A 24,241-nucleotide genomic window follows, 5' to 3' on the forward strand; every position below is an offset into this window, starting at 1 on the left:
TCACATTCCTGCTCCTATACTCTATTCTTCTAGAAATGAATGCCAACATTGCATTCGCCGCCTTCACCACCGACTCAACCTGGAGGTTAACCTTAAGGGTATCCTGCACAAGGACTCCCAAGTCCCGTTGCGTCTCAGAACTTTGAATTCTCTTCCCATTTAAACAACAGTCTGCCCATTTATTTCTTATACCAAAGTGCATGACCGTACACTTTCCGACATTGTAATTCTTTTGCCACTTCTTTGCCCATTCCCCCAATCTATCCAAGTCTCTCTGACACTCTCTGTTTCCTCAGCACTACCGGCCCCTCCACCTATCTTTGTATCATCGCAAATTAGCCATAAAGCCATCTATTTGATAATCCAAATCATTGATATACAATGTAAAAAGAAGCGGCCCCAACACAGACCCCTGTGGAACACCACTGGTAACCGGCAGCCAACAAGAATAGGATCCCTTTATTTCCACTCTCTGTTTCCTGCCAATCAACCAACGCTCTACCCACGTATGTAACTTTCCCATAATTCGATGGGCTCTTAACTTGCTTAGCAGCCTCATGTGCGGCACCTTGTCAAAGGCCTTCTGAAAATCCAAATACACAACATCCACTGCATCTCCCTTGTCTAGCCTACCTGTAATTTCCTCAAAATATTGCACTAGGTTTGTCAGGCAGGATTTTCCTTTAAGGAAACCATGCTGAGTTCTGCCTATCTTGTCATATGCCTCCAGGTACTCCGTAACCTCATCCTTGACAATCGACTCCAACAACTTCCCAACCACTGACATCAAGCTAACAGGTCTATAATTTCCATTTTGCTTCTTTGCCCCCTTCTTAAGTAGCAGAGTGACATTTGCAATCTTCCAGTCCTCCGGAACCAAGCCAGAATCTATCGACTTTTGAAAGATCATTGCTAATGCCTCCGCAATCTCCACTGCTACTTCCTTCAGAACACAAGGGTGCATTCCATCTGGTCCAGGAGATTTATCTATCTTTAGACTATTCAGCTTCCTGAGTACTTCCTTTGTCGTAATTGTGACTGCGCATATTTCTCTTCCATGACACCTTAAATGTTCGGTATACTGCTGATGTCTTCCTCAGTGAAGACTAATGCAAAATACTCATTCAGTATATCATGGTAATGGCAAAGAGTGAGAATGGGAAGAGGTTCAGGAAAGGATTGTTATTATAGAGGTAGTAGAACAAAGTAATAAGTCGTCAGTTTTGGAGGTTCATGACCAGTGATGTTCCACAGGGATTGGTACTGGGATGTCTATTATTTCTGATAAACAGTACATTAAAATGACTTAGTCAAATATGTAGGGTAACCAGCAGCCTTCATACCCTAGTAAATGTACAGATGACACAATAATTTTTGGAGCGGTGGACAGTGAAGAAGGTCATCAGTTATCATTTCTGATGATAACAGCTTTATGCAATTCTTTGAGAACTGCACAAAGAAATATGTACAGGAGAGTTTTTCAAGTGGAAATCCACTGCACTGGGGCAGTTCCACTCTCTCAACGTCAGTGGTTTGGATCCAGTGGTATGAACTGGGTCTTCCATGATTGCAAATGATGACTTCTTCTGTGCTTTGTCATGCCCTTTTCTCTCCATGAAGCATTGCAGAACTGCCTTCCTGGCCTTTGGATCTCATCACCCAGGTGGCTGTAACTGACTCCGTAAGCTCAGACAGGCATGTCCGTGTCTCACTGGGGCATGAGGCCTGCTGGCTACCCTCATCTGGTTTAGGCTACCTGTCAAAGCTGTGTACCAGAATATGGCTGCTGTCACATGCAAACCTCCACCTGGAGCCAGAGTGGGAACTGAGAGTCTAATGGGGACCATAGGTTAGTGGGTTGCCCCAGAATAGACAGGGTAAGCCCCCTCAGGTACTATTCCTCCCTGAACATCCCATACATGCCAGTTGGAGGTACAACAATACAGTAAAATAGTAACAGTTTCAAGATCGGCAACCTGTAGTGTTCCATAGGGATTGGTGCTGGTCCTCTGTTATTGATGATATACACTCAGAGGCCACTTTACTAGGTACACCTGTACACCTGCTCGTTAATACAAATATCTAATCAGCCAATTATGAAGCAGCAACTCACCGCATAAAAGCATACAGACATGTCTAGAAGTTCAGTTGTTGTTTGGACCAAACATCAGAATTGGGAATACATGATATAAGTGACTTTGACCGTGGAATGATTGTTGGTGTCATACGGAGTGGTTTGAGTATCTCAGAAACTGCTGATCTCCTGGGATTTTTACACACAACAAACTCTAGAGTTTGCAGAGAACGGCATGAAAAAAACAACAAAAAAAATCCAGTGAGTGGCAGTTCTGTGAGGGAAAATGAGAGAGGTCAGATGAGAATAGCCAGACTGGTTCAAGCTGCTAGGAAGGCAGCAGTAACTCAAGTAACCACACATTACAACAGCAATGTGCAGAAGAGCATCTCTGAATGTACAACATAATCGAACCTTGAAGTGGATGAGCTACAGCAGTAGATGATCATACCAGCTTCCACTGCTGTACCTGATAAAGTGGCCATAGATTTGGTTGGTCAGTAAATTTGCAGACAACACAATAATTGACAGAGAGGCAGACAATGAAGATGGTCATCAGGGGATTGCGGGGAAATGTTAAATGGAGTCTAATCTGGGTAAGTGTGGAGTGTTGTACTCTTAAGAGATCAAATGTATGGGGAAAATACATAGTTATTGACAGGACTCTGAGCAACAAGGTGACAATGAAAGTGGCAGTGGGAATAGATAAGAGTGATAAAGCTGTGTGGTATGCACAAAATATAAGAATCAGAAAATCATGTTGCAGCTGTATGTAATGCCCTGGTAAAAGTTTTACTGCTAATGCTCATGTAGCAACTGTGTGTTCTGCTGGGAGTGTTTAGGTTACTGTTAAAAATAAGGGATGCGTAGGAATTGTTGTGTCATCCGATTGGTATGGTGGAATTAAGAGAAGGTTGTAGAGAATGTTGAGGGAGAAGTTTTGTGACGGATACTGAGGTGGGTCAAGGTCTTTTTTTTCTGGCAGGAGATGGAGAGAAGAAGCTTGAGAGAACTGGCTGTAGGATTTGATCCATGGGAGTGTGTGATCCTTTTGGAAGATTTGAGCTCCCCCAACCTGAACACATTTGTCTGCTTTAATTATGATGGGCTCTTTAGCTTTTTTTATTTAATAACTGTTTGGTTACGTTAACATTCATAAATGTACTTTCTTTATAACTGTATGCATTGTGCAGACTGTTATTCTTTGTTGATTGACAATTGCATAGAGGCTGAATTTACACAGTATTCACGTGGATCGGAGTTTGGGTGGGTGAGATATCCCAAACTCCCAGGTTTGGTGGGACCCAAGTCATTTCTACACCACTGAGTTCTGCGGCTGTTAGCGAGGGTCTAACGAGCTGATCTCTGGAGACGCCTATATAACCATATAACAATTACAGCATGGAAACAGGCCATCTTGGCCCTTCTAGTCCATGCCGAACACTTACTCTCACTTAATCCCACTGACCCGCACTCAGCCCATAACCCTCCATTCCTTTCCTGTCCACATACCTATCCAATTTTGCTTTAAATGACAATACCGAACCTGCCTCTACCACGTCTACTGGAAGCTCATTCCACACAGCTACCACTCTGAGTAAAGAAATCCCCCTCATGTTACCCTTAAACTTTTGCCCTCTAAGTCTCAACTCATGTTCTTGTTTGAATCTCCCCTACTCTCAATGGAAAAAGCCTATCCACATCAACTCTGTCTATCCCCCTCATAATTTTAAATACCTCTATCAAGTCCCCCCTCAACCTTCTACGCTCAGCCTAGTAAAAAAGGGTTTTGTTGTGGGGGTTCGTCTGGGATTGAATTCGTTGAATACTTGCTCTGAGAATTGATTAAGTGGTTTTGTATTAAGCCTGTGGTATTGTCTGGGAAAGTGATTGAGATGCACGGTTACGGACACCATAGGGATTAGGTGTTGGTGCAAGTCAAAGAGATTCCTGTAATGAATCCTTGTCTTCTGAGCAGTGTGGATATCTACAGCACTAATGAATTGTTGATTAAGGTTTTAAGTACCATTAAAGTACCGGAAAGTTACGATCATGGAATGGCAGTTTGATCAAATGGCAGGGAAAGATGTCGTTTTAGTTCAGACTAGCAATGACATGACAGGAGTGGATCTGCCTGGTACCATTAGGGTCCTGGGAGAGGTAGGACTGTGAACCATCCATACTCTCAGAGAAGAGGGGAGTATAGGTGAGGGTGCTGAATTGGAAACCAATTTTCCTGTAGCTGAGGTCGGAGACTTTAAAGACAAGTTGTTCTTGTTTCTGCGGAGTGAGGGAAAGGAGTGGTCTGATGTAAAAGGTCTAATGTGTCCTCTAGTGAGGGATGAAAATTCTGAGTTGGTATCAGCAGTTATGTTCTTGGTGGATAAATAGCAAAGTGCACCGCTGGGGAGTTAAAGATATTGTAGACTGGGAATGTTCTCGGGAGTGAAGTCCACCACCGGGTAGGAGGAGGAATATGAGACTTGGGCAGAGTAGACATTACAGCTGCTGGATTAGTGCTCTGATAATGTGAAAAGACATCAACTGGTGGAGAGTCTAAAAGGTCTGGTTACTGAAGTGGAGAGGTCCTTGAAGGCAGAGAACCAGTTTGAAACAGGAGTGACAGGGTTTGGGGTGGCTATACCAGCAAAAGAAATTGGAATCAGCAGAGGAACATCTAATAAGTTAGGGGTGTATACAGTGGAGATGTTGGCAGTGTTGGTTGCGTTGCGATAGATGGAGAAAGCTAGACAAGTCAAGGTGTTGATATACTCAGATTCATCCTCAGTTCTAGCAAGTTTAAGGTCTTTTCACTCAAACAGTCAGCAAGATGTATTTTATGAAGTCCTTCAGTCAGTCACAAGAGTTACAAATCAGAGAGGTCAGGTAAAATTTCTATGGGTTCCAGCTCATGTAGGGGTGTAAGGGAATGAGAGGATGGATGAGTTGGCAAAGAGGGCAATAAAGAAAGAAAATATAGAAATGCACATTAGTATCAGTTGTTACGTATCCTGTAATGGGTTAAGAAGAATCAGCAGATATGGACACACCTGGAGTCTGTGTCTTCCATTATAAACTCTATTTCATTAGTAACTATGTGAATAAAGTAATATAAAATGAGATAAAGTAAACAGGTTAGCAGAGTATATGCATATATATAGGTGAGTAAATAAGTTTCCCAAGCTTCCCCAGCTCAGGTGATTAGGTGATACAGTCTTACGGTGGTATGGTTCAGTTCTGTTTCAGGTTTGAGTAGAGTTGGAGTTTTGGTTTATCTTCCAATGCTGATGCCGATCCTCCACGTCATCCTCCTGTTCCCGAAGCTTATTTAAAAGTCACCAACTTGTGACCACAGAAAAGGGGATGCCATCTTCTGTGGTGGAGTTATCAACCCCAGACCAGGGTTAAACACACCGATAGCATTCCACTGGTCACCCCTTTGTCCACAATGTGAGCAAAAACCCCACCCTTGTCGTGGGCACACAAAGCCCACCAGTGTCCTCCTTGCCTTTGGAGTCGTGTATCTCCTGTGTGTCTCTGGTGTGTGTCTGATTAAAAAGTCAACTAACCTTGCGTATATCTCCAAGTGCAGAACACTAGCTGTCCATCATATAGCTCCGCCTTTCAGTTTCCAAGGCAACTCAGACTTTCTGTCTTGTCCTGCTGCTGAATTAGTACACAAGCTGTTCGCTCCCTCTCTCTCTCTCTCTCGTTTAAAGGAACAGTTCATTTTAGAATAATCCTTCGGATCTCGTCACACAATAAGGCAGAGACTGAGTGTGTAATCTGGGGAAAAAAATTATCCAAATGTGGCAAGCAAGTTGGGACAGAAGGGGGAAAGGGAGGCATTTATACCAAATACAAAAGAGTGTTACAGCTACTAGGGTAGGCAGTGGATACAGAAGAGAGGAAACTGTGTGGACTACGTTGAGTCTGGGGCACTGTGCACTAAACAAAACATTGACAATGATAGGGAAACACCAGACAGGATTGTGTGAGGAAGGTCAGGAAGAGGAGTCAGTAGAACATGTAATTTTGAGTTGCAGGATGTATGGGATACAGAGAGAGATGATGAGAATTAATCTAAGAGTATTGGGGGTGCAGGAATTCATATTAAAAGGGTTATTGGGCATGGGTGAGAGGACACAGGTCAGGGTACTTTTAGCTTTCTTAAGGGATACAGGGGTTTTTTATAGGATATGATAGATAAGCAGGTATAAGGTAAATAGGAAAACCAAAGAAGGAAGGATAAAGTGCAGATTAGAATATATGTGTGTGTGTGTGTGTGTGTGTGTGTGTGAAAATGGGTGAAGGGATTTAGAATGTAATGCTATCGTCTGATCCACACTCCGGAGCAGAAGGTGGTGGTAATGTGCCATTAAACTGAGTGCCAACCGCTGTAAAACAAGAAGAACCAGTTTGCTACTTCCGCAGGCTATATGCAGGCATTAGAAAGTGTTTTTGGCATGACGGGAAGCCCAGTGGAGTTTATGATGGGGTTTAGGAGCATGTTCCAGGAGAAAGGGGAGAAACTTTCTGCCTACATTCTTCAACTAGAGAGACAGCTGCTCTTTGCAGCATAAAGGAGCCATTCTACTGGCTGATGTGAATCATTTAAGGATGGACCAAGTAGTGATGGGCGCACAGTCCATGATGTGATTGCTTTAAGCCTCTGAATGTCTGGTAAGTCACATCTTCCTCCCTCGTTTGTTGATCTGATCAGAGAAGCAAGAGAGGAGGAAAATACGATGGAGGAGCCAGAGGCCTCCGTCAGCAGGGCACTTTCCTCGGTAGTGACCCCTGATGTCCCACAGGTGGGGGTTTTACAGGATTTCGTGAAAGAATTAAGAGCTGGGGTTTCTCAGTTGATATCAACTGGTGCTGCCAGCAAGGATAAAAACTCCGTTAGGGAGCTGGACCGACGAATGGGAAATCCTAAGCAGTGGGCCGCTATTGAACAGGGTCCCTTGAGAAAGGAAGCAACCAGTATTGTCTGTTACAACTGTGGTGAGGATGGACATTTTAAGCAGGAGTGTGAGGAATGGAAAAACTTTCGGAAAGTGAACCAACTGTTACTTAAACAGGGGAAGTCAGGAAATCTCAGGGAGACCCAATGAGAGAACAGCCTGGTGTCTCGGAGGAACATATTCCCATGAATGTATCAAGGAAAACACTGAAGTGCAAAACACTATTCCTGAAGGCTTAACAGGGCCAAGCTCCAGGGTATTTATGCTAGAGTCATATATAACATGGGCTCTCAGGTTACTCTGCTGTTCGGATCATTCTATAACCAGCATTTGACACACTTACCATTGATGCTTCTCAGTGCCCTAGAGCTCTGGTATTGATGACTACCCGTATAAAGTTAGTTTACTTGTCGTTGAAGCTGGAGTTTTCAGAGGCAGATGTGGGAGTAGCTGAAGCCCTTGATACTTTAGTTTTGATCTGTCCAGACCCAATCAAGAAAGGTAAAGCTTCAATTCTTGTGGGAACAAATACTCCTGTTGTGAGGAGGCTAGTGGGAGCCTGCAAATAGAAAATTGGAGTGAACTTTCTGAAAGCCTTGTCCATTCACTAGATGTTCAGAGCTGTTTTTATTCTAGAAGACCACTAAGAGGAGTCATACTTACTTGCTGGAGTACTCATAAGGCTCAAACTGCATCGGTTGTATAGGTAAACAGGATGACATTGTTTGTCAGGAGCACCTCTGAGAGGGAGGTCACCCTTAGGCGGGAAATGCCAATGGCGTATCCTTTTCCGATGGGTGCCTGGAACAGGCTGCCAAGGGGCGTGGTGGAGGCTGATATGATAGAGATGTTTATGAGGTGGTTGAATAGGGACATGAGCATGCAGGAAAGATTTGTTTACATTGGCATTATGTTGAGGGCAGAAGGGCCTGTTCTCTGTTCTATAAGTTTCCTATTGGCTGGAATCCTGTCAAATTCAAGGTAAATTCTGCAGCATCTAATGTCAATATCACAAACACTTAACAACATTTCAGTGCCAGCTCTCTCTGATACTGGTCTTGATATTGAGAAGTGTGGCGGCCCGCACACGCGGGACTCGAACTGCCATCGGGAGCTGCGGGCAGACATTCCGGGGTCAGTCTGACATCACGTCACAGGCAGGTCACGGACCAATGGGAGGGGAGATTTAAGCACGCAATTTTGAATCAGTAAAGGCATTCTGAGTTCAGCTCTCTCTGCCTCCGTGTGTTTCTTTAGTAGCGTGTTGCACGTGACTACATTGGTGACCCTGACGTTCAGACGGCATCTGGAGCCGGTGACTCAGCGATCAGCCATGAGTTCGAGCAACTCGCACAACGCGGTCTCTCCGAAGATCCGGACTTTCTGGGCCACTCAGCCCCACGCTTGGTTCAAGCAGGCTGAGGCCCAGTTCAATATTAGAGACATTACAGCCGATGCTACACGGTACTACTACTTGGTCAGCACGCTCGACCAGGAGACAGCAGGTCGGATCATCGAGTTCCTACGCCACCCACCAACAGAGGACAGGAACACTACTGTACACTAATGCACTACTGATCCATACCTTCGGACTCTCCCGCCGCGAACGGACAGTGCAGCTCCTACACATGGACTGCCTGGGCGACCGCACGCCATCTGAGCTCATGAATGATATGCTGGTGGTCATGGACAGCCATTAGCCGTGCCTTTTATTTGAACAGTTGTTCCTCGAGCAAATTCCAGAGGACATTCGCCTCCTCCTCACGAGTGAGGATTTCAGCGACCCGTGCAGGGTCACAGCTAAAGCAGACATCCTTTGGCAGAGCAAGCAATGTGGAGCAGCTTCCATTGGCCTAGCCACAATTGCGCGCCCCAAAGCCTAGGCCCTGCAACCGAAGCCATCGAGACCCATGGGGGGAAAAGACTAAAGTTCAGTACAATGGTGTTTCTATCACCAAAGATGGGGCTCAGGCTGCCGTCCACCATGTGCTTCTCCGGGAAACACTGGGGCCAGCCATCACTAATGGCTACGACGGTTGGCCACCGAGACAGCCTCCTGGACCTCTGGGACCAACACTCCGGGCGACGCTTCCTGGTAGACACCGGGGCCAAAGTCAGCGTACTCCCCCCCTCGAACATGGACACTCGTAACGTGGTCCCAGGACCCGAACTCATCGCTGCAAATGGCACCAGTATTTGGACGTACAGCCCGCGAAATATCTCACTGCATTTCGGGTCCAGCTGCTTCACTTGGACTTTCATGTTGGCAGCGGTGTCACAGCCCCTACCAGGGGCAGATTTACTACGAGCCAACTGCCTCCTGGTTGACCTAAAAGGCTGGCGTTTAGTCCATGCCGAGAAAGTTCCAGACTTTCTAACTCGGAGAAGCCAAGCTACCGGCCCTCCACCTGGATTCTGTCACCCTCTCGGGTAAGGAATTCGCCAGGGTGTTGGCGGAATTCCCCTCCATAGTCACCCCACAGTTCTCAATGACCGACCCCAAGCACAGCGTGCAGCACCACATCCCCACGCAAGGACCGTCACTGTACGCCCGAGCTCACAGGCTCCCACCCGACAAGCTCCACCTCGCCAAGGAGGAGTTCTGTAAGATGGAAGAGTGGGAATCGTACGCTGCTCAGACAGCCCGTGGACATCCCCGCTGCACATGGTGCCCAAGTCCGCAGGAGGATGGAGGCCCTGCGGAGACTACAGAATGCTCAACAACGCCACAACCACCGACAGATACCCGGTACCCCACATCAAAGACTTCACGGTGAACCTGCATGGAGCGACCATATTCTCGAAAATCGACCTGGTCAGGGAATACAGTCAGATCCCAGTGCACCCCGACGACGTGCCCAAGACAGCTCTCATCACCCCATTCGGCTTGTTCGAATTCCTGAGGATGCCTTTCGGTCTCAAGAATGCAGCCCGAACTTTCCAAAGGTTCATGGACTCGGTGGGACCCAGCCTGGATTTTGTTTTCATTTACTTGGACGATATCCTGGTGGCCAAGAGCACGTGGCACGTTTGTGCCAGCTCTGCCAATGCCTGAGCGACCACGGACTGGCAGTCAGTCCAGCGAAGTGCCAGTTCGGGCTGACGGAGATCGACTTCTTGGGCCACAGAGTCAACCGACATGGCGCAGTTCCCCTACCGGACAAGGTCCAGGCCATCCGCCAGTTCCCCAAGCCCAGCACGGTCAAGGGCCTGCAGGAGTTTGTAGGGATGGTCAACTTTTATCATTGGTTCGTGCTGGCAGCGGCACGCATCATGAGACCCTCATTCAGCCTGATGGCCGGTAATGCCAAAGAAGTGGCATGGGACGTGGAGTCCATGGAGGCGTTCGAGCAGACCAAGGAGGCGCTGGCAACGCCGGCTCTCCTAGTGCACCTGAGAGTAGATGTACCCACAGCACTCACAGACAATGCTTCCGACACGGCAAAGAAGACCATGGTAGACAGGTTCACCATTTGGCCGGAAGCCGTACCACTCACAGTTATGTCCACTGAGTCCTGCATCAGGACGCTCATTGCAAACTGGATCACTAGGTTGGGCCTCCCGACCGATATCACCTCCGACAGAGGGGCGCGGTTCACATCTGGTTTGTGGACAGCACTGGCGCAGCTCCTGGGCACTCAGCTGTATCACACCACAACGTACCGTCCCCAGTCCAACGGTTTGGTAGAGCGATTCCACTGGCATCTCGTCAGCCCTGATGGCGCGCCTCGGGGGCCCCAACTGGACAGATGAGCTTCCCTGGGTCCTACTGGGCATCTGCACTGCCCCCATGGAGGACCTGGGTGCCTCCTCGGTGGAATTGGTCTACAGCACCCCCTTGACAGTCCCAGGCGAGTTCATACCAGAGGTCCGAGGTTCAGAAGAAACTCCAGCAGTGGTGCTAACGAGGCTGCGGGACAAGGTAGGCATCCTGGCACCGGTCCCAACCTCCAGGTATGGTCTCACGCTATCCTTCACCCCAAAGACCTCTGAGACTGTGAGTATGTTTTTATTCACAAGGGCATGCACAGGTCACCTCTATGGCGGCCATACGAGGGACCCTTCAGGGTGATCTGGCACAATGTGTGTCGTGGAGGTGGGTGGCCGGCAAGAGACTTTTACAGTGGACCACCTCAAACCGACGCACTTGGACATTGAGCAACCAGTGAGGGTGCCCACACCGCGCTGGTGAGGCCGGCCACACAGACTGGGGGCTCCACTCCCCCGATAGGCGTTTCTGGGGGTGGCGTGGCGTGGCGGCCCGCACACGCGAGACTCGAACCACCATCGGGAGCCACGGGCAGACACCTGCTCAGGGCGCACCTTCCGGGGACAGTCTGACGTCACGCCGCCCCACGGGTCACAGGGGCCCATGGAAGGGGAGATTTAAGCGCACGATTTTGAATCAGTAAAGGCATTCTCAGTTCAGCTGTCTCTGCCTCCGTGTGTTTCTCTGGTAACGCATTGCACATGACTACAGAAGCATGTTTTCATGACCAAGTATGTACTTAGGGTCTTCTGAATAGAAGTGGAACAGTCATTGGCATGCCATTGTGACAACTATCCTGGACATGTGTTGCAGCGAATGCAAATAGAGTGTGCTGGATTGCAGTCAGTTCTAGGTACCAAGAGGAGCTGGTGACACAGGAAAGGTAGAGGGAGGGGTGGGAGCGAGAGGTAGAGAGAAGAAGGAACAGAAGAGAAGAGATAGAGGAGAAAGAGATGCAGACAGTGCGGGGGAGAGGAGAGAGATAGAGGAAGGGGGAGAGGGAGTGAGTGAGAGAGAAGGAAAAAGGAGGTAGAGAGGGAGAGAACAAAAATATCGAGTTCTAAGCAAAGAGTTTTCTAATATTTGCCCTTCAATGTGTGTTTGTCCAGTTCTCAGTGATGAACAGGCTCAGTTTCTCCAAGAACTGACGGGGCCAGTAAGCAAGTTTTTTGAGGTATGTTACTTAATCTCACCATTTCTTTCATCCCTTTCACTTCCTCCCTGCTCCTCCCATTAGCTTTCTATTCTCAGGGGAATTTGTTGGAACATGCTGTCCCTCTGCTAATCAGAATAGTTCAGAAAGTGTTCTTAGACCCCTCCTCCTTGATGGTGGCAATGAGAAGGTGGCATGTTCCAGATGGTGAGGGTCCTTCATGATCTTCACAATCTTTTGAAGATGTCCTCGACAGTAGGGAGCCTAACATCCACAGTGGAGCTGGCAGAGTCTGCAACCCAGTGCAGCTTTTTCCAATCACGTCCAATGTATCATCGGTAAATTAATGATTCCTTTGGTCCCTCCATTCATCTCATTAAATTGTAAAAAGTTTATATACCTTTCATTTTTCTTACCAGACAGAAAAAAATCATTTATATCTCCATTCTGGTTCCTGTTAGTCAGCAACCTCTATCCAGGCCAGTGTGTTGCCCCCTCCCCCATCAGATTGTTTTCTGTAATAATTTTTGCTGTAACGTCTGTTGAATGCCTCCCAGAGATCTTGGTACACCCACCACTTTCCCATTATTTACAGCTTGTGTTGCTTTCCCATAGGACTCTAAAGCCAGTCAAGCATGACTTCCCTTTCACAGAACCAAGTTGGCATTGCCAGATGTGAAATAATAACATTGAAAAAGCACAAGCTTTTAACACACAAGCGATTCTACAGGTACTGGAGATCTCAAGCTACACACACACCCCACCTCTCTCTCTTCCCCCCCCCCCCCCCCCCACCACCAGAGGAACTCAGCACATCAGACAGCATGTATGGAATTCCTCAAAATTTGTGTGTGTGGTGTTCTAGATTTAGGTAGGTGGCCAGATCCATACATATTCTTAATCCCTAATCATTTCTCTGACACCTACACCCCTCCCCATCTCTGTGAGCCCCTTGGTCCTACACCCCTCCCTGTCTCTGTCAATCCCTATGGCCCTTTCACCCCTCCCCATCTCTGTAGCCCCCCCCACCTCCCTGTCATCCTTCATCATCTCTGTAACCCCCTCTAGTCCAGCATCCTCCCCTAATCCCCTTGATTTGTGTAACCCACCACGTTGAGAAGTTGGAGGAAAGCCGTTAAGGGGACGGCAGATGATGTGTGCAGCTGAGTGCTCTGATGGGTCTTCATCTCCTCCTTCTGCAGGAGGTCAACAACCCAGCAGCTAATGACTCCCTGGAGATGGTGGAGGACAGTACGATGCAAGGCCTGAAGGAGATGGGGGCTTTCGGTCTCCAGGTGCCCTCTGAGCTCGGGGGACTCGGACTTACCAACACACAGGTAAAACATGTTGCCTGCCGGCACTTCTGGAATTACCTCACTATCCCATGTCTAAACTCCTGCCTACTTTGACCTATGCTGCTATGTGAGAATGTATGAAATGAGCAGGAGTGGGCACCCAGCTCTGCAGTCACTGATCTGACTCAGACAGTTTTCATTCCTCTAAAGGTGAAAGACTCTCAATCTCAATCCTGAATGAAGATTAGCTTTATTTGTCACATGAACATCAGAATGTACTTTGAAATGTGTCATTTGTGTCAACAAGCAACACGGTCTAGGGATGTGCTGGGGGCAAATGTTGCCATAATTCTGGAGCCAGCATATCACACCCACACCTCACTAACCCTAACCCATGTGTATTAGAATGTGAGAGGAAACCCACATAGTTGTGGAGAAAACTCCTTACAGACAGCAACATAAATTGAACCCTGGTCACTGATGCTGTAAAACATCACGCTAAATGTTATACAATCGTGCTGCGCTTGATCAAGATCCTACTGGTAAAAGCAAAGCAGGGTGGCACAGGAGCAAGGAAGTTGAAAAAGGATTTACCGATAGGGAGATTAAAAGGTGAATGGCACTTTGAGTCACTGCATCCGTGATAGGCTGAATGGCCATACATTGTTACAGTCAGGTTATATGCATTTACCCAAGAAAGGACACAGAGGCACAAGAAATTGCACGTGCTGGAATCTACAGCAAAATGCAAACTACAGGAAGAACTCAGCAGATCAGGCAGCATCTGTGTAGGAAAATGGACAGCCGATGTAGGTCCTCAACATAAAATGTTGACAATCTACTTCCCTCCCCAAGTTTGGGCTGGCTCCCTAAGATATGAAAATGTTTCTCATAGAGTGAGTGCAGGAAAGATTAACCATTTGTATCAAGAGAGATTGGTGAATACAGGCTTTGTCAATCCAGAGTTCAGCAGAAGAACAGGAGACTTAAGACCATAAGACATAGGTGCAGAAATAAGGCATTCAGCTCATCAAGTCTGCTCCACTATTCCATCATGGCCAAGTTATTATCCCTTTCAACCCCATTCTCTTGCCTTCTCTCTGTAACTTTTACTCTTGCCGTTCAAGAACCTATCAACCTCCACTTTAAATGTCTCCTTATTCTGGCTTCTGCCCCCTTCCTTTCCAGTCCTAATGAAAGGTTTCAGCCCAAAACATTGACTGTGTATTCCCCTCCGTAGATGCTGCCTGACTTGTTGAGTTCCTCCAGCATTTTGTGTGTGTGTGTCACTCAGGATTTCCAGCATCTCACATGTTTATCTCAATCCCAGGATACTTGATCCTCCACAACGGAGAGCCCCTGGAGCAAACCCACTAACTGTAATTATGGACACAATAGGCCTGAGGGAGGAGAGCAGGAATATGGCATTGATCAACCTTGCTTCTGTGGAATAAGAGAACAGGATGGAAGAACTGAGTGGCCTCTGCTGTCCTCTTACTTGATGTTGCCTAATGATGGGACTCATTGGGTTTTCCAGGTCACTCCCACAATCAGCTATGGTGGCCAAGGTCGGGCAGAGCCCAGATAGGGTTGTAGGTTGCAGAGAGAGCTAGGGGTAAAGTCTTCCTGCACCTCATCACTAACGTTGTTATATTACAGTATGCTCGGCTGGTTGAGATTGTTGGCATGCATGACCTGGGTGTGGGTATCACTCTGGGTGCTCACCAATCCATCGGCTTCAAGGGAATCCTCTTGTTTGGAAACAATGCCCAGAAGAAGAAATACCTTCCAAAGCTGGCTACAGGTATGTGTTATTGAGCAGTGGAACAGGGCAGGAATGAGCAGAGGGTCAGGGTGGAGTGACTGTGCAGTGGTGGAGTGACTGTGCAGTGGTGGGTGGGCACAGGAATGAACTGAGTTTCTTTCAAAGAGTTTCACATCCACTGTGTGCACAGTCAGCTGGGTATTGAAAATGATCCCTACTTAGGTGGTATGATAGTTCCCCAAACACTCACTCCCTTTCTATCAAATATTTACCTATCGCCTCTTTAAATACACTGCAACTCCCATGAGCAGTCGGGACAGAGAATTTCATCCACCCTCTGCAAGTCGGAATCCCTACACACTTCAGTTTTAAAGTACTTTCTCCTTACCTTGTCATTATGTCCTGTTGTTTGGAGACCCTCTCTCCAATGAAAACATCCCAACATCTACCCCTTGGGATCTCATATGTTTGCATGGCCATTCTTCATCCTTCTGAACACCATAGAAGAGAGGCCCAAATTATTTAGTCTGTCTTGGTAGAACAGCCCCCTCATCCCAGGAACTACCCAGTTGAATCTCCCTTGGACTCCCTCCAGTGTTGGTCTTTTTTACGTACAGGGACCAAAACTAGTACTGCACGTGTAGTGTCACCAACACACTGTACAACTGGAATAAAACCCCCTATTTCCAAACTCCAATCTCTTTATAACAAAAGTACCAAAATGCCCTTTGTTTTAACTGTTCGTTGGACCTGCCTGTTAGGTTTTATGATTCACATACCCTTGAACTTCACTCGCGTTCAGTCATTCTCCACTTTGACAATAATCTACTTCTTATTTCTCATATCAAAGTACGTGACCTGCCAGTTGCCCACGTTACACGATGAGGCCACACTCAGATTGGAGGAGTGCTCATATTCCATCTGGGTAGCCTCCAGTCTGATGGCACAAATACAGATTTCTCAGTCTTCCGGTAATTGTTCCTCACCTTCACCATTCTCCATTCCCATTTAGAACCATAGAATCACAAAACATTACAGCACAGAAACAGGCCTTTTGGCCCTTCTTCGCTGTGCTGAACCATTTTTCTGCTTAGTCCCACTGACCTGCACCTGGGCCATATCCCTCCAAACCCTTCTCATCCATATATCTGTCCAAGTTTTTCTTAAATGTCAAAAGTGAGCCTGCATTCACCACTTCATCTGGCAACTCATTCCACATTCCCACCACCCTCTGCGTGAAGAAGTGCCCCCCCCCACCCCCAATGTTCCCTTTAAACTTAATCCTCTGGCACCTGACCCATGGATATCGACATTTTAAATATTTCTGCCAGGGCCCCTGCAATTTCAACACTAGTCTCCTTCAAGGTCCAATGGAATACCCGGTCAGGTCCTGGGGATTTATCTACTCTGATTTGCCTCAAGACAGCAAGCACCTCCTCCTCTTCAATCTGTATAAGTTCCATACTTGTTTGCCTGGTTTCCATAGACTCCATTCCAGTTTCTTTAGGAAATACAGATGCAAAAAACCCATTTAATATCTCTCCCATTTCTTTTGGTTTCATACATAGCCGACCACTGTGATCCTCAAGAGGACCAATTTTATCCCTTACTATCCTTTTGCTGTTAACATACTGTAGAAGCTCTTTGGATTATCCTTCACCCTGACTGCCAAAGCAACCTCATGTCTTCTTTTAGCCCTCCTGATTTCTTTCTTAAGTATTTTTTTTTACTCTTTTTATACTCCTCAAGTGTCTTATTTCCTCCCTGTTCCCTATATATGTTATGGAGTTATGGAGCAATACAGCATAGAAACAGGCTATTTGGCCCAACTCATTGATGCTGACCAACATGCCCATACAAGTAAATCCCCTATACATCTCTCTTTTCTTCTTTATCAGAGTTCCAATATCCCTCGAGAACCAAGGTTCCTTATTCTTATTCATTTTGCCTTTAACCTGGACAGGAACATACAAACTCTGCAGTCTCAAAAATTTCTCCTTTGAAGGCCTCCCACTTACCAATCACATCCTTGCCAGAGAACAACCTGTCCCAATCTACACTTTTTAGAACCTTTCTCATTTCTTCAAATTTGGTCTTTTTCCACTTTAGAACATTCTCTCTTATCTACTTACCCGACCATCATCTCCCTCTGGTGCTCCTTCTCCTTCCCTTTTTTTTCCATGGTTTTCTGTCCTCTCCTGCCAGATTTCCCCCTTCTTCAGCCCTTAAACTCTTTCACCAATCAACTTCCCAGATCTTTACTTCACCCCTCCCCTTCTCCCAGTTTCTTCTATTGCCTGCCATCTTGTACTTCTTCCTCCCCTCCCCCACCTTCTTACTCTGACTTCTCTTCCTTTCCAGTTCTGATGAGGGGTCTTGGCCTGAAACTCTTCCTGGCCCACTGAGTTCCTCCAGCAGTTTCTGTGTGTTCCCCTCTATCAAACCTCCCTGTTACATCCTCAAAGAATTTGAGCAAGTTTGTGAAAGGTGATTCCATAAAACTATGTTGACTGGGTTTAATTATGTTCACCTGTCTTAAATAATCAGCTATTTCCTCTTTAATTACTAACATGGGGATCTTGCCAAGAATAGCCATTAAACTACGTGACCTGTTGTTCCCTGCCTTTCTCCTTTATGAACAGAGGAGTTACATTGGCTGTTGTCAATCCATGCCTTCCTGGCATTTTGCAGATTATGAAAAAATTAAAACAATGGTCTATTGTCCCTGCAACAACTTTCTTTAAAATCCTAATATGCAGCTCATTAGCTCTTGATGACTTGTCCACCTTTATGCATTACCTATTAATCCTTGTATATTTCTTATTGTATCTTTTAGTAATTTTTAATGTATTGCACTGTACTGCTGTTGCAGAACAACGTATTTCATGTCCGTAATAATAAATCTGATTCTGAACCCCCTAAGTTTCTCTAATACCTTATCCCTCCTAATTGAAGTTTTTGTGTGCTCCCAAAGGATCATTTGTTATCTAAGTATGTATGCCATGTACAACTCTGAGATTTGTCTTCTCCAGATAGCCACTAAACAAAGAAAACCATGTAAGTCTGTACGAAGAGAAACAGCAAATCCGCCCCTACACCAAAAAAGAACACAAGGTTATCAACCCCATAATCCCTCCCCCGCAAAAAATATAACTAACAGATTGACCCCAAACCCTACATTAAAAAAAGAAAGAATGGGAAAAAACATAGAATATAAAAACTATAAGACTGAAAAAAGTCTGTAGTCCAAATCCTTAAACATAGATGTAGCGATAGAACACAGGCTACTACTCTAGCAGATCAAAAGGCAGTTGGTGTTGAGCCCATGTTCTACCATGTTGCTTGAAATTAGCCTGTCTGATATTGTAGAGATTTTAATAAGCAATACATTCTGCTGTTGCAAAATATTTATTCAACATATTTCCTGTTATTAATTCACCAGCCTCATTCACAGGAGGTCCTATTTGCCTTTGCTGCCCTGTTGCTATTTGTGTATATAGTCTGTTCATTTTTGTACTACATGCTAGTTATCTCTCAAAATTTATCTTCTCACTTATTTCCAATTTAACATTATCCTTGACCTCTTCTGTTAACCATTGATTGCGACTCTTTCTCATGAAATCTCTCCTTCTGACAGGGATAAACTCCTGCTGAGCGTTGTAGACTAACTGCGGTGTAAACATTTGCCACTATGCCTCTACTGACCTGACCCTTAGTTTGTTTACGCAGCCCACCTTGGACAACTCCTCTCTCAATCCATTAAATTTTGTCCCCTTTTAAACTGAAACCATTGGTTATGGATGTATGTTGTTCACTCTCAAAATCCACTTGGAATTCTATCATAAATGGGTTACTAGCCCCTTAAACCTCAGGATTCCTCATTAATACTTCTTATTTACACAAGACCAAATCTGAAAAGCCCACGCCTATGTAAGCTAGGCAATGAACTGCCCTAAAAAGAGATTCCTGATGCATTCCTTAAATTCTTCTATGATAACCTTGCTAAGAAATTAAAATTCATTGTGATAGTTGTAGCATGCCCTTGCTATTTCCCCACTGACACTCTGACCTACTGATGAGCTACATAGCCCTATCCCACACTTGCTTTCCTTTCCCTGATATTCATGACATTAATCCAACAGTCAAAAGAGGATATGCTTGTGTTCATCCAAAAACATCAAGGGTGGGATGTGAATCAGTGTCCAGGTGTAAGGAATTTTACTAAATCCAACCCATACTGTCCTGACCTGGAATGTATGATGCAACAGTGTAGAGAGGGCTTCACTCTGTGTCTGACCCTGGGTTTGTGTGATGTCCCTGCCTTGGGAATGTTCGCTCTCTACAGGATTGTACTTGGGGAATGCTGCATGGTTGGATGTGCTGTCTTTTGAGTGCACTGTTAAACCAAGGCCCTTTCTGTCTAATGGGATGGTGTTATAAAAATTCCAAGATTATTTTTTTCAAGAGTAACAAGATTATGTTTTTTCTGCTATGTCAGAGTCAGCATTTAGCACTGAGCCAGTGTCACCAACATTGTCATGATATTAATTCTGGGACCTGACTCTGCACAGATTGCCTGTATGTTGCTCCAAACATACGTTGCTCCAAAGAGTGTTTTGTCAGCAGTGAAATATTTTGGGACATCATGCTGTAATGCAAGGTGTTATATAAATGCAAGTAATTTGTGTCCAGGTGAAACTATTGCTGCCTTCTGTCTTACGGAACCAGCGAGTGGTTCAGACGCAGCGTCTATCAAGACCACCGCTATCAAAAGTGATTGTGGAAAGTACTACACCCTGAATGGGGGCAAAATCTGGATCAGGTACTGGGGTCTGGTTGGTGGTGGGTGTGGCACTCTCTATGCATGGCTGGGTGTATGGGGTTGAGTAGGATTCAGGATCAATCATGATGAAATGGTGGACCAGACACATTGGGCTCAGAGGCCTAATTCTGCTCCTGTGTCTTATGGGTGGAAGAGGCAGGCTCTGCCTCACAAACAGTTCATTTCATGTCTGGATTCACTGCTCAGGCTTTCCAGTGTCTTAAAAGATATGATAGGAAGTGCAACACACAAAAAATTCTGGAGGAACTCAGCAGGCCAGGCAGCATCTGTGGAAAAAAAAGTACAGTTGACATTTCAGGCTGCTGAAGGGTGTTGCTCAGATTTCCAGGATTTTCTCTTGTTTGCAATGGGAAGTGCAAATGAGATTAAGGTACATGTTTCCAGTGCAATGTTATAAGGGGTGTTGATTATCTGTCATTTCCCACGATGATATATGACTGTGCGGCTCATCATTTGTGCATTGTGGGGTGGCTCTGCGGTCAGATTCTGTAAAGGCATGAATGTTGACAGTAAGGACAGGTAAACTATCCAGCCATTGTTGGAGCTACTGATGTGGCCATTTTTCTCCTCTTTCGAGCAGTGACCAGATCTGAACGGCGACTTTTCTTGAAGTTGTCGGAGGATATTATTACCAGGACACGCCGTCCATTCCTGAGCACTCCACTCAAGCTGCTTAGGTGCAATGTCAGCATGTGCAAGGCTGGCTTTCACTTAGTCCTGTAACCTCTTACGAGGTCACACCCCTCCCCCCCCCCCCCCCCCCCCGTCTTTTCTTCCTTGTGACAACTCTCCATATAGCAATTGTTTAAGTATTCTGAAATCGTCCATGCATCTAAGGTGTCCTGTCCAGCATAGCTGGGCTTGTAGAATCATTGCTTCTATGCTTGTGCTCTCTGCTCTTTCAAGGACTTCCAGGTTGGTGACACAGTCCTGCCAATGGATTCTCAGGATTGATCACAGGCTATGTGTATGGAAGGGTTCCAGCATTTTAAGGTTCCTTTTGTATAAGGTCCAGGTTTTACAGCCAAATAATGGACTGCCAAGGATGACTGTACACCTTGAGTTCCGTGGCTTTTTGGATGTTACGTTGGTTCATCACACATGAACACAAGCACCTGAGGGCTTGACTGGCCTCACAAATCCTAGCACTGATTTCTTATTCTAAGGAGCCATCACTTTTGAAGTATTTGAATTCCTCCACTGTTTTCAGTACCTTCAATACATATGGATGGAGCAGAGACAGTAGGCATTGGACTGGGTTGGAACAGGACCTGTGCTAATGGTGAGGCTGAACAGATGAGTGGCTTCTGCAAACCTATTGATAAGCAGCTAAAGATTGGCTTCTGTGTAGGCCATAAGGGTACAATCAACAGCGTATAGGGCTTCTCTAATGAGATTACTGATTGTTTTTGTATGGGCCCTTCAAGCGACCCAAGTCAAAAAGTGATCAGTCCATCCCATACTTTATTTATGTCCCACGTTGTACAGTGCTGAATGTGTGTTATAGTATGTACATGAGGAACAGAGTAAACAGTACTGGTGCCAGTACATATTCTTGCTTCATACCATTTGAAATACTGAATGACATCGAAGTCTCCCCATTTGACAGAGCAAGTCCACTCATTTCACTGTGGAAGAAGTGGGTGAGATTGACGAAACTGCATGGGCATCCAAATTTTGACAGCAGTCACCACAGGAACTCCCTGTTGACCATATCAAAGACTTTGGTTAGATCCACAAAGACAGCAAGTAGTTGCAAATTCTGTTCAGTGCACTTTTCTTGAATCTGACGAATGTTGAAAACTAGTAGTACTACAATAGTGCTACGGCCTGGTCGAAAGCCACACTGTGCCTCAGGGAGGTTCGCCTCTGATATGTTGGCAATCAAGCAGTTGAGGATAATGCAAGTTGAGATTCTCCCCCTGCCAGACAAGAGTGAGCCCATCTACCTGTGCCCTTGAACTGTGGAACAATTACGGCATCCCTAAATTTCTCAGGCATGTCTTGAGGAGTATAGGTGGGGTAAACATTTAATTTACTTTAATTTCATTTACTCAGTTTCACACTCTCACCCTCTGAGTGAAGAAGTTCACTCACAGGTTCCCCTTAAAAGTTTCGCTTTTCACCCTTAACCCATGACGCTTCTTGTCAGTGGAAGAAGAAGCCTACTTAGATTTACTCTGTATACCCCATACCTCTATCAAATCTCTCCTCATTCTCCTACCCTCCAGGGAATAAAGTCCTAAACTATTCAAACTTTCCCAATAGCTTGGGTCCTCAAGAATCAGCGACATCCTTGTAAATTTTCTCTACTCTTTCAATCTCATTGATATCTTTCCTGCAGGTGGATGACCAGATGTGCACAATATATTCCAAATTTAACCTCGCCAAAGTTTATACAACTTCAACATAACATCTCAACATCTAAACACAAGAGATTCAACAGACACAGGTAGATAAGAACAATGCACAAAAAATGCTGGAGGAACTCAGCAGGTCAGGCAACATCCATGAAGGGAAGTAAACAGTCAACATTTCATCCAAACCCTTCATCAAGACTGGACTCAATACTCTGATTTGTGAAGGCGAATGTGCCAAAAGTTACCTGTCTATCTGTGATGCCACTTTCGAGGAATTATGGATCTGTATTCCCAGAAGCCGGTCTACCACCATACTCCTCAGTGTCCTACTGTTCACTTGTGTCAGTGCCTCCACAGTTCAGTCCATTGACCACTGTGGAATGAGCTCCAGAGGACAACACATAACAATGACTGTACTGCACATTTGCGGGGATCAAGGAAGGAGAGGCCTTCAAAGTTCAAAGTAAATTTATTGTCAAAGTATGTCTATATGACCTTGAGATTCATTTTCTTGCAGATGTTCACAGTAGAACAAAGAAATGCAATAGAGTCAATGAAAAGCTACTAGCAAATAACCAATATGCAAAAAATGACTAACTCTGGAAAACAGATAGATAAATACCTGCATACATAAATACTACTTCTGAGATCATTGGTTATAGAATTCATTAAAGTGGAATAGGTTGTGGAATCTGTTCTGAATTGAGGTGAGTGAAGTTATCCACACTGGTTCAGGAGCCTGATGGTTGAAGGGCTCAACCACTGCATGATGAGGAAGGGAATTTGGTGGATTACAGTCAAGTGGGAGAGAAGGAGAAATGAGAAACCTGGATTGAAGGAGGAAAAAGAAAATGTATGAAAATAATGGTATTTGTATTTAAATTCTGTGAAGAAATTTCTCAGCAGAATGTAGAGCCTGTAGGCACGCAGTTGAACAGTTTGTTTTGTTCCTGTTGCAGGCTGGCTGGCGTTAATTTAATTACTGCATTGTCACTTGGCAACGTTCAGCCTTCTGGTGGTGAATTTAATTGGTAGTTAGTGCACGATATGAGTACCATTCATGGAGCTAACAGAGGGTGTGTGTGGTGTACTGCAGTTGGACCTGCACCTTCTGTCTCTGTGTAATTCATAGCCAATCTCTTACTTTCTACTTGCTGAGAGATATCTCTGTTAAATTAGAATGTGTGTAGTGACCTATTGACACTGCATTAGCAGGGAGGCATTGGCACTTTAATCTCTCCCAACCTGTTCTCTCGAGAGTGCTGTCAGTAGATAAGGCACCTTATCCCTGAGTCTGTCGCTATTAAGGAACATTGGCTTAGCTCTGATCTGTGAGAGTGAGCAACATACTGTAACCAGGTCTGTCTATTCTGGCAGTAATGGTGGGCTGGCCGATATCTTCACCGTCTTCGCAAAGGTGCCCATGCAAGATGAGAGGAGCGGCGAAGTGAAGGACAGAATCACGACGTTTATCGTGGAGCGGGGTTTTGGCGGCGTGACCAGGTGGGTACATGTTCATGATCATTGTGGAGAGGGGTTTTGGCGGCGTGACCAGGTGGGTACACGTTCATGATCATTGTGGAGAGGGGTTTTGGCGGCGTGACCAGGTGGGTACATGTTCACAATCATTGTGGAGAGGGGTTTCAATAGTGTGACCAGGTGGGTACACGTTCACAATCATTGTGGAGAGGGGTATCAGCAGTGTGACCAGGTGGGTACACGTTCATGATCATTGTGGAGAGGGGTATCAGTAGTGTGACCAGGTGGGTACACGTTCATGATCATTGTGGAGAGGGGTTTCAGTAGTGTGACCAGGTGGGTACACGTTCATGATCATTGTGGAGAGGGGTTTCAGTAGTGTGACCAGGTGGGTACACGTTCATGATCATTGTGGAGAGGGGTTTCAGCAATGTGACCAGGTGGGTTCACGTTCATGATCATTGTGGAGAGGGGTTTTAGCAACGTGACCAGGTGGGTACACGTTAACAATCATTGTGGAGAGGGGTTTCAGTAGT

The 24,241-nt window shown here is 45.7% G+C and overlaps 1 protein-coding gene across 3 annotated transcripts in view; it reads left to right on the plus strand.

Moving 5' to 3' along the window:
• acadvl (acyl-CoA dehydrogenase very long chain) overlaps nucleotides 1-24,241 on the plus strand; it is a 165,167-nt gene that overhangs the window by 20,667 nt on the left and 120,259 nt on the right. For all 3 annotated transcript variants that reach the window (XM_059975317.1, XM_059975318.1, XM_059975319.1), the window contains 5 exons: nucleotides 11,920-11,984; nucleotides 13,166-13,300; nucleotides 14,918-15,062; nucleotides 19,716-19,845; nucleotides 23,604-23,729. In XM_059975317.1, coding sequence (XP_059831300.1) covers nucleotides 11,920-11,984; nucleotides 13,166-13,300; nucleotides 14,918-15,062; nucleotides 19,716-19,845; nucleotides 23,604-23,729 — 601 coding nt within the window. The remainder of the gene's footprint in view (nucleotides 1-11,919; nucleotides 11,985-13,165; nucleotides 13,301-14,917; nucleotides 15,063-19,715; nucleotides 19,846-23,603; nucleotides 23,730-24,241) is intronic.

Source organism: Hypanus sabinus, chromosome 7, assembly GCF_030144855.1.
Source record: "Hypanus sabinus isolate sHypSab1 chromosome 7, sHypSab1.hap1, whole genome shotgun sequence".
Lineage (NCBI taxonomy): Eukaryota > Metazoa > Chordata > Chondrichthyes > Myliobatiformes > Dasyatidae > Hypanus > Hypanus sabinus.